Source organism: Chaetodon auriga, chromosome 21, assembly GCF_051107435.1.
Source record: "Chaetodon auriga isolate fChaAug3 chromosome 21, fChaAug3.hap1, whole genome shotgun sequence".
Lineage (NCBI taxonomy): Eukaryota > Metazoa > Chordata > Actinopteri > Chaetodontiformes > Chaetodontidae > Chaetodon > Chaetodon auriga.
In genome coordinates this window covers 16103563-16120226 of record NC_135094.1, presented here as the reverse complement: position 1 = coordinate 16120226, position 16664 = coordinate 16103563, and the positions used below count along the sequence as shown (strand labels likewise).

Genomic DNA, 16664 nt, shown 5'->3' with positions numbered 1-16664 from the left:
TATGGTTTGGGTGTTTGTGTTTGCTTATATCTGTTGTATTGTATGCAAACTGTTTATATTGCCTGTTCCCAGGATTCACGATGCCAACATAGAAGAAATCAATGAGTGCTGCTTTTGCTTGGCAACGTCGTTAATTTGACGAGAACATTTCTAGCTCTGAATCAGCTGAGATGATGGTGCATTCTGCTTTTTTTGACTCTGCTTCAACAAGCTTGTTAACTCATCTCATACTGTTTTGATTCTAGCTGGAATATGATTCTCATATGCTGCTGACAAATAAACCCTCCGAAGAGCCTTGGTACCAACTGTTTGCATTCTAAGTTATTAATAAACACAAACAGAAAGGGGGAACTGATGAAAAAAAACCTGTTAGAGCAATCTAACAGCAGGATTCCCTTCAGCATGAGCTCTGCATGACAGCAGGGGGATGTTTGATACTAAATCTAGTCTGCCAGTTTTATGGGAACGCAGACAGCGTGCATGTGCATGTGGAAGTAGGCACACCCACGCCTTGTTAAATGATCAAATAATATGGATATAAGGTGCTCCACTGCATATATTCTAGGCCAAGTAATTTGAGGCAAATACATAACTGAACAACACAGACAGCTCCATTGCTTCACTTTATGTCAAATAATTGCTCCAAGATTGGTACCGTAATGGCTCGAATAGATGTGCATCAAACAGCAAGCAGCTGCTGGTTTGACAGGGTTTTTAATAATGACTTGACCACAGTCATCCTTACTCCTTACATGCTTTCTAATAAGCAATTTGAAGAGCTGAGTCTCCGAGATTGACAATGTTGTGCTAAGAACACAGACAGACTAACTTCTCAGACTTAACTTGAACGTATCAGTTTTGGACACTAACCATTCATGAACTCAGGATTGATTCTAAGCAGGAATTCAGCCAGCCGTCTTCTTACCCATTTCAAATAGTTAAGGAAAACCAAAGATCTATATGTGGCGGCCAATGCTGATATTGTGTCCAGCCACCACAAATAAATCAATGTATGGGGACACTGAGTAAAGCTGTGGGTCTTAAACCAAACCAGCCAGATAATAGTGATTGAGTCAGGTGATAATTCTCTGTGGATTCAGCATTAAAGTTTGCATACAGAATGAACTCTATGTCTGTGGAGTTTTTATGGTCTAGAAAAGCACGGAGCTCTTCAACCTTAAGCACAGCAGAACAGGGACTATCACCTACAAATTTCCTGTAAGAGCCTTCCAGCATCTCCTCTCATGCCTCTGCAGAGACGATGGATAGCAGCAATACAATTTGTCTGTCGCTGACTGATAGGCTGTGAGTTGTAGACTGTGCAGTGTCTTTTCAATTTACCGCAACCTTGAGTGTCCATTTGCAGTAACTCTATGTGAGAGCTGTTTTTGAATCATATGAGCTGAGGCGTGAAAGACAGATGACTGACATGCTGTGTGCTCCATAAGTTGTTTTCACGTCTTAGAAAATGTCAATTAAACATTTAAACAGTAATCAATTTGACATTAAATCATTCACTCACAGCTTCTCATTAAAAACAGTAATTTAATCTTTGGGTACTTTAGACGATTGAATCATTAAATCTCCCATCAGCCACACATGGACAGATGGTTTTCATACTGGATGTGTTCAATCATCCGGCCGCTCACATGTTTTCATACCATTTATTAGGCCATCAGATTCCTCTTCACTGAGGTTCACTCAGCTGTGACTGCTGCTGCTGCTGCTGCTGCTGCTGAGAAACAACTGGCCATGCAGGCAGCAGAGCAGGGTCAAGTCTCACACACACAGCTATGCTAATGAAGCCTTCCCTGGCCACTGTGGACGGTGCTGGTCATGGATCAAGCTCAGCCCTTCGTGAGATAATCAGATCAATTATGATTATGAAAAAGGACGTTTTCTTAAACATCGTGGTGCAGGCAGGGTGTCATGCTGGTAAATTAACATTTTAATAGCTTATACAATGAGCTCATCTCGCATTTGAATACAATTGTACATTGCTTTTGTCTTGTGCTTTTGATTCAGAAATACAGTGAAACTGTTTTTCATAGCACAATAACTGACTCTTGAAAAGACCAGCAGAAACCACAGATGTAATAAAACTGGCATAATTAATTTTTTTGTTGTTGTTGTTGTTCCTTGATGTATTGTATTAAGGAAGGAATTACCCATACTGCAGGATACTCATTAGATTCTCTGCGTGTGGGGGTTTAAAATTAGAAGGTCGCCAACAGGCTGCGATTATTAGCTTCCTTCAAGCCTCTGTATGAAATCCACTAAAAGAACAACTTCCACTTGAGCAGGGAGCTTGTACTTTCAAGCAATAGTGGTTAAATACTTGTCTATAAGGGCTTGCTTTTAACCAAGACTCTTTTGCACTCAACCAGAGCTATCCATCAACTGAAATGTAGCCTTAGAGCTGCATTAAAACAGCAGCAAACTTGTGAATTATGCAGGTCAAGCTGAGCTATTTTAAACTAGGAGAGAATTAAATCAAGGTGTGTGTCGGTGTTACGCACTGGCTGACAGCGTGCCAGTCGAATGTCTGCTTGGCCCTCACACTGTCATGCTGTCATCCGCTGCCTGTTTGGTTGGCAAGATAAATATAGATGAGAGGAAAATAGAAGATGAAAGACGAATTGCCAGCAGCACTGTCCAAACAGTTTTAACGCACAGGCACAAGTGGCAGGGCTTGTTTAACAATCTCTATCTGATTTCAGGTCTGCATCGTCATCATCATCGTCACGACAGGAAGGTAATGAGTTACAGTGACAGGCCAGAGGAAGGTTCATAATAACGTTCAGATTTCATTTGGTGTCCCCATCTGACAAAATAGAAAGGAGAGGCGTTGTGATAGCAACACCGATCGGTCACACAAGCCTCACTGCAACTTCGTAGTTTATGAGAGTGGATCTCTGCTGCTTTAAAAAAGAGAGGAGAAAGCAAACCGTTGTGTAACAATATTGACAAGATTCTTCTTCAGGTTGTGATAAACTGTATTTCTCTGTGCAACAGAAAATAAAACTAAATTGACTACAAAGTTTCGCTCAGTCTGAGACATTGGTCTGTGTTTCCACTAATAATAAGCTATTAGAGCAGACATATGGTATTTATGGTCCCTGCACCAACTCATTTATACTTATTAGGGTTCCACTAATACAAGTTTTTGAAGTAGCAATATCTTTGTACTGGAACTGCTGAGACATTCAATGTCACTGTTCTATATGGTGGCTTATATTTTTTCTACTATTGTCCAAAAATTGCAATGTTACATCCAACAAAAACACATTTTCTTCTCAGGGTTGAAAAGCTTCTAAGGCAGCATTTAGGCTTTATCGTGGATAACCAAACTCTTCACTGGCACACACTAATGACTCAGGAGAGTGAAATTCTTTTTAAAACTGTTTTTCTGTAGCTGTGGTCATGAAGACTCTCCTTCATACTGAAGGTCGATCCTGGCTGGCTGATGTCAGGTATTAAAGGGACAGTTTTGACCATTTATTACACGCAGTAAAATATACAGTGAGGACTGTACTACAAGCACAACACTGACGTACATGTGCTATGACCTTGTTGTATGGCTAATAATATTTGACAGGAAAAGCTTTTGCATTTAATTGCACTTTTTTCTGCAAATTGATTTTATGATGCTAAAAAATGGTTTGTTAGTTTAAACACAGGCAAAGATGCGATAATGCATCCCACACAGGATATGAAGCAGCTCTTATCCGACTCTGTATCAATGCCTACAGCAGTGCTGTGTCCTCTGCTTAAAATCCAATCTGACAAATTAAAAAGGGAAATAATTCATGTGTCCTCTTGTCTCTTTCTCTTCCTGCCGCACCATCTGTCTTCTACTGTTCCTACACAGACAGACAGACTGAGGTCAAAGTGATAACCAGCTGAGGTTTCTAGGCAGAGAGGAGGAAAGAGAGAGAGAAACACACAATGGCAATCACACACTACAGAAAGAGTAAAGAACAGATCCAGTTCAGATGCATAAACAAGTATGATATGATTTAAAATGAAGCAAAAACAATAAACTCAGCAGCAAAAGCACTGAACAATAGTTGTACATCCAGATCCTTTAACTGACTTAAATGTGTTAATAGTCCACCTGTATGTTCTTGACATTTGGTGAGTAATCACAAAGATTCTTCATTAATATGGAAAATTGTAATGGTCCTAGTACAGAACCCTGAGGCACGCTGTTTAATATAAAGAGGAGGAAGAGTTAGCAAACTGGACACATTGACTTGTTGGCAAATCATCTTCTATTAACAAGCTCACACTGCAGAGTCTAATGACCGAGGTGACATAGAAAACCGTGTCTAAAGCCGCAGTGTTTTTTACAATCCATCGCCTCAACAGTGTAGACCACAGCAGTATGAGGACACATGAGGGGGATCAAGCAAAAACTCTGCATGTCCGAATAAATCTGAAGCTCATTTTCATCTGCAAACAGCACAGCATTCATGAATAAAACCCTGACCTCCTGCTCTGCTCTGTGGAGACACTTTGAAGATGAGTTCTTGGCGTTCAAATCAACCGCCACCCGTGTTCACCATCTGCAGCGAAAGCAAGCGAGCAAGATCAATGAGAGCGCAACCCTCTGAAGGAAGTGTTTGTTCTCTTTGCAATGCAGATGACATCTTAGCAGGTCAGACGGAAGCAAAGGAACAGAATGGATACCTTATTTTAGAGTAGAGGTCAAAGGATGTTTGAGGCACGGGCTAGCAGATTTTTTGCCGAATTTGAACAACTTATAGAAGCTGTATGGACTTGACATATGGCTTTTATGTCACAGAAAAACATTCAATATCACCTAAACACTTGTTAGGAAGATGATTTTAACTAATTGAAAGGATAAAGTTTGTTATGGTCTCGATTTGTGCACTGTTTTTGTTCTTGCCCTGCCTGTGTTTGTCCTCCTCCCTCTGTTTTCTCCCTTCCCCTCTTGCTCTCCCTCTCTGCAGCGCTGGAGTGTGGACGGAGGCGGGGTCGATCTCCTGGCCACTTTGGAGACGCACCTGTACGGCATCAGCTCATCAGCCGCTGGCTACTTCTACCAGCCTTTCCACCTGCTCAGTGCCGGAAGATTTCTTGGTCTGCTCACTCGTGTCTCGCCACGTTGTTTGCCTCGCCTCCTTCCTCGCTCCAAGCTCCAGCGTCTTTCGCTAGTTTACTTCAGTTTTCAGTTTATTTCTTAGAGTTTCCCTGAGAAGGTGAATTTTGGTTCTAGAGAATTTCTAGTTTTTCCCTTGTGGTGATTTTGAGTTTTTTGGCCTTTTGCAGTTCGCTTTGCCTTTTTCCCCTTGCGGTGATTTTTTTTGTTGCCTTTTGTTTGTGGAGAAATAAACTCTGTTCCTCGTTCTCTGCATTCTGGGTCCTGGCCGTGTTTGTCGGAGCTCGTACCGTAACAAAGTTACTCCTTTCTCCTTTGTTACTGTTTCTCCTCTCAGATCCAAAGGAATCCACAGCTGATTGAGGTTATCCAGCTGAGGTCTGAGACAGCTAAATGGGAGCTCACTTGAGTAGAAGTCCATTTTAACCAGAGCAAACAATTAGAGTGAATGCAAGGTGCTGAAGACTGATGAAGATGTAGGCACACAAGCAGCTATAATGCAATTTTCTATCTGAAGAATGCTTCAAGTAACTGGCAGATCCATCATTACCATTGTTGAATTAGTTGTGAGCCCTTCATCTGACCTTCACTTTAATCAAATTAAGGTGGATGAACAAACAAAATCAGATGCTTGGTCGAACAAGTGTTTCCCAGATTCTTCCTGCCACACAGAGGATGTTGCTATTATCTCCCCTCCTCCTCCTCCTCCTCCTCATGGTAGTCTATTTCTCTTTGGCTGAAAAGGATGCCAACATGTAAGCGGGAAGTTTCCATCAGTGTTGTGCTCTACAGGAATATATTACCCCAAAAACTGCTGGTCATTTCTCCTCTGATCTGATTTATTTCTGATACTGATGCTGATGTGTCAAAATCAGCATGTTAGCATTCAATTCATTTTGCAATAAGACATGTCGCAGCTTTAAATTGGACAAAGATTGAAGAAACTAAAGGCAGTAGCTGCAGCACTGATTTCACAAGCCTGTCAGCCGTTTGACCTTCCAGCATTAATAACCCTCTGACAGACAGTGGGTAGGCTGTCAGTCATCCCTGTTATCAGCAGAAGCTCTCTGACAGGAAGACGAATGACCTTGTGGTAGAGGTCTTCCATAAGAGGCCACCCTGGTGTCCCCATCTGACAAAATAGAAAGGAGAGGCGTTGTTGTGATAGCAACACTGATCGGTCACACAAGCCTCACTGCAACTTCTTAGTTTATGAGAGTGGATCTCTGCTGCTTTAAAAAAGAGAGGAGAAAGCAAACCGTTGTGTAACAATATTGACAAGATTCTTCTTCAGGTTGTGATAAACTGTATTTCTCTGTGCAACAGAAAATAAAACTAAATTGAGTACAAAGTTTCGCTCAGTCTGAGACATTGGTCTGTGTTTCCACTAATAATAAGCTATTAGAGTAGACATATGGTATTTATGGTCCCTGCACCAACTCATTTATACTTATTAGGGTTCCACTAATACAAGTTTTTGAAGTAGCAATATCTTTGTACTGGAACTGCTGAGACATTCAATGTCACTGTTCTATACGGTGGCTTATATTTTTTCTACTATTGTCCAAAAATTGCAATGTTACATCCAACAAAAACACATTTTCTTCTCAGGGTTGAAAAGCTTCTAAGGCAGCATTTAGGCTTTATCGTGGATAACCAAACTCTTCACTGGCACACACTAATGACTCAGGAGAGTGAAATTCTTTTTAAAACTGTTTTTCTGTAGCTGTGGTCATGAAGGACTCTCCTTCATACTGAAGGTCGATCCTGGCTGGCTGATGTCAGGTATTAAAGGGACAGTTTTGACCATTTATTACACGCAGTAAAATATACAGTTGACAGTGAGGACTGTACTACCAGCACAACACTGACGTACATGTGCTGTGACCTTGTTGTATGGCTAATAACATTAGTATTCATTTGGAGTCATGTTCCTGGTCATCTGGTGTGTTTAAGTCCAATATTTTAGCAGCTAAATGCTCCACTATTTCCACCTGCTGGGCACTACCTTCTGCTATTTTCTGTTGTTTGGTGATGGGCAGGGAGTGGACAATGGGTTTATTTGAGTTTTTTGGCTGCTGCTGCTGCTGCTGCTGCTGCTGCTGCTGCTGCTGCTGCTGCTGCTGCTGCACTGATGAGAACCAAAACAGTAAAGCTACATGCTGAACAATTAGCTGTATGATGCTTAAAAGCTCCTCTGAGCTGAGGATAACACCATCAATGCGTTTGTCATTACAAGTGACTCTATCGCCTCATACATGTAATTTCATCCAGTGTTAATATAATAATGTATAATGTAGCTTCATATTGAGCAAATGGTGACTGAAAGGTAGTCAGTGAAAATCAGTAAATGACACTTAATGTTTCCCCCCGTATGTCTCTTCGTCGCTCTCAGTGTCCCAGCTTTGCAGTGGGTGGTATGAAGGGGAGCACTAATATGTTTTACAGCACCACAATCCGTGAAAGCAGTCTGTCTAGTTACCTCTGCTTTGACAAATTTTTGAACGTATTTGCCTGCTCATGTAAGCAAATATAACAGGTTTACAGATGAGGATAATCACCGTAATCTGTCAGTGACTGAGACGACATTTTAACCTTAATTTCTCCTCAGCCAACCATGGCTACCAGGCTGCTGCGGCTGCTCTGAAGCCTCAGCCTTGATGAAAAGCTTCAAATGTTTATCACATTTCTGAAAATGCCCTCAGCCACAGGCGAGAAAGACCTGCCACACACACAATGTGACTTTTTGAAAATGTCCTCAGCTTGGTTTTCAAGTTATTTTACTCACGGACAAAAGCAATCACGTCCTCATAAAAACAAGCCTGTGGGATTCACAGTGAGGAAAGGCAGCCGTGATTGACTGCTGGGTGATTATTATTCAGCTTATAGCTGATGTGCCAGGTGAGCTGAACAAGAATCAATTCAGAAACTCTGTGAAGGAGAGTGAACAAGAGAGACGCTGGGAGAAAAAGCCAATCTGAAGTTGGAGAAAGTACAAAGGAGGAAAATCTGGAGGGCAAATATTACACTAAAGACAAAATATCTCATTCTTATAGCTTAGTACATGTTGCAACAGATTCTCTTTCCAAAGCTGCCTCTGATGGATAAAAGTCATCCACACTGAAGAAGAGTATCACTGCGTTGCCTGCTGTATAAAACCCAGGAGGACTTTCCCTTCTCTGGGCTGTTTGAGTCTTCCATGTGGGGGGATCTATAGGGGTCAAGGAGGAGGGAGAGGAAGAGAAGACTGGAGAATGACACAGATGTGCAAGACAGAGGGGAACTCTGGGTACTTGGCAAACAAAAGCAGGAAGAGGGGGAGGAGAAGAGGGGGGGGTACTGGATGACCATGACGGAGACAGACAGAAATAAAATGCCAGTGGCGGAGAAGAGGGAATCCATGATGGGGGACTTTCCGGAGAGAAATGCTCTTTTTTTAACCTATTACACTGTTTGTATGTATGTGAGGTGACAGCAGCAGGTGGTGGAGCAGGGGGGGCTTATGATTGCGGAGTTGGTGTTCAACAGCATATCGCAGGTGAATGTGAGGCACCATGAAGGGCTTTTGGGATAACGGCTCTATATAAATGCAGTCCATTTACCATGCGGAGAGGAAAATTACAGCCAAGCTTCGGCGGAATAGGCCCCAGTGGAGCGAATCCATCTGTCCATGAGCTATCACGACTTGTTTGTGGGGGTTTGTGCTACACTGAGCATCTCATAAGCATTTTGTCAGTGGTGGAGCACCTAAATTAAATTGTGTCAAAAATATTTTTTTACCATTGGTTTTCCTAAAAAAGTGTGTTCATATTAGCATAAGCCATCGCATGCTCACACAGATGCACAGTGCAGGCTGTTGCTGACAGATAAGGACCATGGACGGGATCGTAACACAGTGAACTGGCAGAATCAGCACGCTTTATGAATTCCCAATCGTAGTTCGTTAACAAAGATAATTAACCAGAAAAACAGCATTCGAGAGGCCATGCAATTCAGGCTTTCATCAGTATTCCCCCGTGCACTCTTCAACTCTAGATGAGTGTTTAATTCTAAAACATGAAAGTCAGAAACAGCCTAAAGCCACTCAGTGATCACCCCCTCTTTGACAAACCATGAAGAATGAGAACGCTTGCATCCAGCAAACAGTAAACATTTGTTGTTTGGAGGAACATAATGGCAGGTATTAATTATCCTCTTTATGCAGGCTTTTAGAAAAAAAAATACCAAGTGCTTCAGACTGGAGTAACAGTTGCATGGCTACACAGAACAAGACAGGTTCAACTGAAATGGGCTCCTTTTTCTTCTCAGATAAATAAGCAGTTTGAATTCAGGCTTGGCACCATGATATAAGTTCTCAACAAGGCTTCACTCTGCAGTGGATGTTCTTCCTGCCTCATCATTGTACTTCAGTTTTCTGCCTCCTTTAGTCAAAATGACATCTAAAATTGATGCACTTTTCCTTAAATGTCCAAACTTGTTGAAACACAGCAGCAGTAAAAACTTTATCCCCGTGAGTAATACAGTCCCCCACACAGCCGATAGGTAATAAATATGTCAACTTGTTCTGGCCATTAATTGCAGCTCCTTGGCACAATCTGTGTGATAAAAGCCAGAGCACAGCAGAGGAATGTATTATCACTCCTACTCTGGCCACATTCTCATCAGGGATGTGATGGATATACATACGGACAGATAGACAGACAGAAACATGGAGGGTGATACCACTGAAGTCTGATATAACACATGTGTGTTTACAGGGATGGTCAAATCTTACACGTGTAATTACCCCCAACAATCAGTGTAATTTAGAAAATGCAGTGACTCAGTGGTGAGATCCATTGCCCCCAGTTTCTGTCAAAATCCATTCTGCTTCTAACTGCACATGAATTACAAGCTAAACTAAAGAAACAAATGAAATATAACCCTTTCCCTAAACAGATTGCATATAAAGGAACTGAGCAAAAGGGCTTTATTTCGGTCAGCTGTCTGACCAGGCATGCCAAAGACCTCTGTCTTGGAGGCAGTCAGGACGGTGCCAACAAGCTGTTCATCAGCCTGTCTGAGAGACAAAGGGGCGAAAGAGAAAAGACGGGGAGCAAAGAAGGAGACAGACAGAAAGAGATAAATTCAAATGGCAACACTGTCTCAGAGACAGTGAGGACAGATGGGGGTGTTATAAGGGCATTAATGAATCTAAGACCTTCACTGACATCTTTGTTAGGGTCCAACACCAGGGGCAACTACAACAACAAGGCCAGAGCCCTTTTGTGGACGTGTCCCTCTTTGCTTTGCACCGTACAGTTTTAAAAGTAACAAAAATCGATCTCGTGCTAATTTGGATGGTCGCTCACCTTGTAATAACCAAACAGTGCCTATGCATGAATGAATAAATGTCAAAGGTGCTGTCACATCTTCTGTGTGTAACATGAGTAGAAAACAGAAAACAGCCTTCAGTTCAGCGATATGTACCAACCATCGACAGCCAGCTTAACATTAGCCCCGGTGTTAGCTCTCCAGATGTGCCGCCATCACAGTGAAGCTTACAAGCCCTCCATGCCTGAAAAAAACCAGCTCACTCCTGAATGTCGGGTTATCAGTGGGTAGATAATGTCAGCGCCAACCTGCATGCAGCAGACCAGTCAGTGCACTGAACACAGCAGAGACCAAACTCAGTGGCCGACTCCTCTCTCTCATTCCATACATTCTTCTTCCTTGTCAAAATCTAGCACCTTTTACCCACAATGCAACTCGCCTGCCGACCCTTTGGTCTGAGATTCATGCGTGTTAATCTCTAATGCAGCCTCATGCAGAGATTAGGAGCAGCTACAGACGTTTGGTAAGTTCACTTCTTTCTAACTCCACACCTCCAGATTTCTTTCATTTTCGACCCCAGCCGACACTGACTCGAGTGACATCATTTGAGGTGATTCATCAGACTGAGAGAAATTTCTGACTGCCTTCCTGTCAGCAAAAAGAAAAACACCTAACATCTCTACCCAGGAAATTTTCCTACAGTCCTTAAGTAACAAATCACTGCCTAGACTTAAAACTGGCAACTGTTCTCATTCCAAAAAAAAAAAACATTGCTGTTTCTTGGTGAGGAAATAGTGACAAAGGGCTCTCCTCAGTCCCCAAAGCACTCTTCACACCTCCACATGAGTCAGGATCTGTTTCTGAATCTAAAAGGCTGCTTGAGTGTTAATTAAATGTAAATCTCAGTGTGCTTCAAAGTATCGACCAACAATTGATTGACGCGGGGAGCAGTGGATTACTGCCCAACAGGCTGGTAAGCTGAGACTGATACGGAGGTGTTGAGTATTTTCTTCATTCAATCCGCCTGACGGCTTTAACTCGTTGCATTGTGTCTGATGTCTCTCCTTTTTTTATCATTTCCGTGGAAAATTACTTTTTGGCCACACAGCTAAAATGTTTTCGTTTTCTCAGAATAAAATCCCTTTTGACCACACGTGGCCCTCTCCTGTTACTCTTAACCACTTTCAGTCTTCAGACTCAGTTTTGAGTTGCGCATCCAACTGAATACTCATTTTAATGATGATCATTACCACCTATTCTGTTCTGGGATTTAAAATCTGACTGGCCTTTGACAGAAAACCACCTCTCTGTCAGAGACAGCTAACTACCATTTAGCTCCAATTCCGCCCTCTTGCTTCTCCTTTGAGAAGTCAGTACCCGTATATGACATCTCCTGCAAACAGGACCAGATAATGAGCGCTTGGCTTGTCCCCCTTGCTGCTTCCTCAACTATTAATTTAGTAAGTTTTATTTGCTGCAATTAACATTTGATAACTGATTAATTTGCTTTACTTGAGTAATCAATTGTCTAAATGGTCTAAAAAGTAGTGAAAAAGTTTCTCCAAGTCCAAGTTGACCTCTGTTATTAGTTTGTTTTGTGTGTTCAAACTCCAAAGCTGTTCAGTTTACTATTACAGAACACTAAAAAACAGTCAATATCTATATTTAAAAGCTGACACCAATGAATGTTTGGCATTTTTGTTCTATACAATTTAATCAGCTTCTTTGTGTATGTATTCCAAGTGCCTTATTTTTAGCTTACTATTTAACACTTTATATAAAGTACAATAACATTATAACAGCATAGCTTTTTTCCTGACAATTTTATATAAGGAGCGGTCAGTTTGAATACTGCTCATAACAGATTTATTTAATAGGTGCATCTATGAAGTATAAAATGCCTCTGCAATCTGCTGACCATATGGTGCTTAGTTAGAAACACACTTGGAGTCAGCAGGACCTCACCATTAGAGTGTGACACCAGCAGGATGAGCGAAGACAAAGTTCAAGGCCCTCCTGGTGCATGAATCTTTAACAGGCAACTGAAAGTTTAATAATGCTCTTAACATGCTCAGTTAAGCCACAGAGTAAGTAATGTAACAATGTCTGTGAATCAGCAGCACATTTCACCTGTTTAACTACAAGCTTTGTCACACCAAGCATGTCTGCACTGGTTTGAACTCTAAATGTTGACTCTTAATGACAGGGATGTGGACGACTGAATGTCAGGTCTGCAGGTCTAACATGGCAGAATAAACAGGTCTAACATGGCAGAATAAACAGGTCTAACATGGCAGAATAAACAGGTCTTGCATGGCAGAATAAACAGGTCTAACATGGCAGAATGAATCAAGTACAGCCTAAAGCCTGGACTATAAATCACAGATATTCTTATGATCTTTGGCGTGTATTCATCAGAATCAGAATCAGAATCAGATATACTCTATTGATCCCCGGGGAAATTGTTTTTGTTACAGGTGCTCCTTAACAGAATAGAAGAAATAAAAGAGATATAGAAGAGAAAGAAGAGATAAACTTGTGGTAACGAGCATCATTAAAATGAGTATTCAGTTGGATGCGCAACTTGAAACTGAGTCTGAAGACTGAAAGTGATTGAGAGTAACAGGAGAGGGCCACACGTGGTCAAAAGTAATTTTATGCTGAGAAAACAAAAACATTTTAGCTGTGTGGCCAAAAAGCTTGAGCTCAGGAGGTAGAGCGGCCGTCTGCCAATCAGGAGGTCGGTGGTTCAATCCCTGGCCTCGGCAGTCCACGTGCCAAAGTGTCCTTGGGCAAGATACTGAACCCTGAAGAAACTGTGTGTCAAGGTGTGTGAATTCATATGTACGTCGCTTTGGATAAAAGCGTCTGCCAAATGACTGTAGTTGTAATCAAACTCTGGGTGTTGTTGTAACTGTTTCTGTTTAAAGAATGCATTTGTGACAGTCAACAAATTGTATAAAAAGAACAAAACTAACAACGTATTAGTCTGTGGCAATGCTTCTCCTCTGTTGCGCTCCGCCCCAAGCCCATTCATTTTCTCTGAAGATGACAATCTCATGAATACGTGCTTTCTCATTAAAGAAAAGGCTGCATATTTATTTTAGTTTAGTTTATTCAGCTTAAGAAGTAGACCTGTCTCAACCCGGAAAGGAAAAATATGAATTTTCCAAATTTGGACATACATGGTTTAAACTATTCTTGAGGCCAAAATGAAAATGTAAACTTTTCTACTGATCACACTGTTAATTGAAGTTGCACTTTGGTAAAGCCAGAATGTCAGACTGAAAGCATCGTGTCACGTTTTTTCACTTAAGAAATGATTTGCCTTGATTACTAAACTTGAAAGCATTTCATCCCTGGAATGTGCAGGTGATAAACACCACCGTGCATAACAACGTCCATGTGTGCAAGAAACAGCATGTGGACATCAGCCACATGCATTGAAATGAGCTCAGCTCACTGAAATCTCACCAAAAGGTCTATGAATAGCATCTTACAAAAACAATTTCTTCACAACAATGTTTTTTTTTTTTGTTTTTTTTGTCAGATGGCAGTGGAACAGAAGAACCCCAAGGCACTTTCCCTCGCTGTGAGAGTGCATGAATAGCTGTTTATTGGGGTGAGCAGATGCTTCACAGTCAGTGGGAATCACTCGATGCAGATGGGGGCCTTGTACTCCAGTTTCTGCTGCATCCATCTGGCCTTCAACTCTCTTCTTCCCAATGGGGGGTCTTGACGGGAAACTCTTCTAGTCTAGACGAGAGCTATCACAGGAAACCGCTGCTGCTCCTGACAGCATGGGAATATACAGCAACCTCCACTGCTTTGATAGCACTGCAGTGAAATCACACCATTTGTCATTTTTGGACACTTGAAGCACTTGAAGCACAGATAAAAGCCAGTTTGATCACACATAAATCATTTTTTCCTCTGCTTTCCATTCCACTAGAATCAGCATTTTGAAAGACTGAGTATAAAACGTGCTTTACGTCAGAAGAGGACCAGCTGAGGTAGTTTTCTGCTCGGTCTTACAGTGCTGTAGGGCCACAGCTGTTACATGGCAGAGATCCAGTGGAGTCCAGGCTGAAGGTCTTGGCTGAACAAAGATGACATCTTCCTGTCTACTGCCACCCTTTAAAAAGGCAAAAGGTCTTCCTTAAGTGCTTTGGGTCCATGCTTATGTTCTTTATCCACCTTCAGGCGTCAGACTCTCCAGAGAGTAAACAGCAACAGTCCTCTGTTGATAACAGCCTGCATTTGAGGTCTCTCTGAACCACAGAGCTTGAAATTGAAATCCACTATCACCTGGCTCATGTGTCCACATGGAAGGAAGCCAGGTCATGTCAATCAGTGTCAGACCAAATATCAGCTCAGCCACTGCTCTCTGAGAGCGCTCAGCCCGCTTCACCTGCTCAAAGAGTCACTGTGCTGCCAACCAGCCCGATATCTGAACTCCACTTCATCACTAAGTCACAGCACTGCCTCGACTCCGCCACTAGTCTGACGACAGCAGATTAATCCATGTTTTGACTCATTTCAATCAATGCCCGGCATCACTCCAACACTGATATGCAAACATGACAACAGTGAAACTCATGCGCATGTTTCATATTCACCACCCACATCCATGCACCACATGAAACATAATTTCATAGATGATTTCATCCCTGTACCACCAGTTAATGAGCCAGATCCAGAAATTCCCATTGGCCACGATATAGGTCAGGTCTGTCCACTGGGGCGTGAGGCCATAGCACAGCACTGTATATACCCCCATTCAATGCATGCGCTATGAGATGCGATTGATGCTCATGCTTCTTAGAAATCCTAATTAGGTCATTATTATGTACACTTTGCAACCTAACACACTCAAGCAGCACTGAGGGACGCATAATGTGATGGATGGAAGCACAAAAGCTGTAAATGCACCACGATACACTGGAGCACTTACAGAATAGTGTGATAATACATCCTGTTATTACGTGACTGTAGTGGAAAAGTGGGTAAAACTGCTAAAACAGCAGGGCTCTTGTGTGCTGTGACATTTCTATCTACAATCACTACTTGGGTGACTTTGGTGTTGTGGCAGGAGGTTTGATTAAAATTGAAAATGTTAGAAAAATCCGTCATACTCACCCAAAATCCCAACAACAAAAAGTTTCACTACTGCGAACTCATTTGTATCCATCACGCTGTGAGAATCCAGCCGGACTGTGAATGAAACCTCAGCTGTAGCTCCGTGGAAATGTGCATTTGAAGCGAACCATTATTAAAGATTATCCCAAATGTGCAAGCGCGGGGTCCGTCATGCTGTCAGGAGTCAACAGAAACGTGCGAAGGATTTTGGAGGGTCGGGAGTTGAGGGAGGGGGGGGGGAAACCAGAGAAAGCGAAAGAAATCGGATCCCAGAATGTGATTTCTGACCGCCGTGGTGATGGTCGCGACCACCTCTGTGTGGCGTCAGGAGTCAGAGCTCAGGACCAGGACCAGCCGCTCCGTCCTGCATCCTCTGTGGGAGGAGGAGAGGGGGGAGGAGGGTGGTGATGAGCTTCCTCCAAAGCGCTGAGACTGCATTATGTTTCCTGGATAAGTGCGCCGACTGAATCTCTGTCATCCTCTGCACGAATTGGGGAGATTTAAATGTGAGATAAGCTGTGTTTTCTTCACAAGAGCCAATTAGAATGCAGCAAATGATAAGGGTGACAGAAGTTTTCATACCAGATTTCATCTACAACCAAGTTCACTGTAAATTATACTGTAATAGAAAAATAGGATTTAATAATTATGGTGTAATTAATATGTAATTATGATAATCTGGATATAATTAATCTGCCTCGCTGAACAGCTGTCACTCATCCACGTTTTTTGGGGGTTGTTTTCTGTAAAGCAACACTGACCTCCTCTGGTCTTCTTTGAAATTGCACCTCGATCAGACAAGTGAAAGCTCCGACAGGATTCAGCGCAGAAAACTGTGAAAACCTTCAAAAAAACTTTATTAAAACAGCTCAGATCATTTCAGCCCAGGCTGAATAAAACGTCTGGGTTCAGTCTGAACATGTAGGCCTCTTTTTATCCTCCAATGTGATGCCAGTCTACGTCTCTGATGTCTTTTAGACATGTAACAATTATCCTCTACATATCACTGTCAGTGTTTGTAAGAGATTTGTGCAATAGCCTCGTAGTTTGATCATACAAATTCCAAGAGAATCGCTGCATTGAAGGA

At 42.1% G+C, this 16664-nt stretch overlaps 1 protein-coding gene across 1 annotated transcript in view; it reads right to left on the bottom strand.

The window, feature by feature from the left end:
• LOC143314475 (receptor activity-modifying protein 3) overlaps positions 1 to 16069 on the bottom strand; it is a 29371-nt gene extending 13302 nt beyond the window's left edge. Inside the window, exon 1 of the mRNA XM_076721505.1 lies at positions 15578 to 16069. Within this exon, the coding sequence (XP_076577620.1) occupies positions 15578 to 15629 (52 nt within the window). The 5' untranslated portion in view covers positions 15630 to 16069. The remainder of the gene's footprint in view (positions 1 to 15577) is intronic.
• Positions 16070 to 16664: the final 595 nt, after the last annotated feature.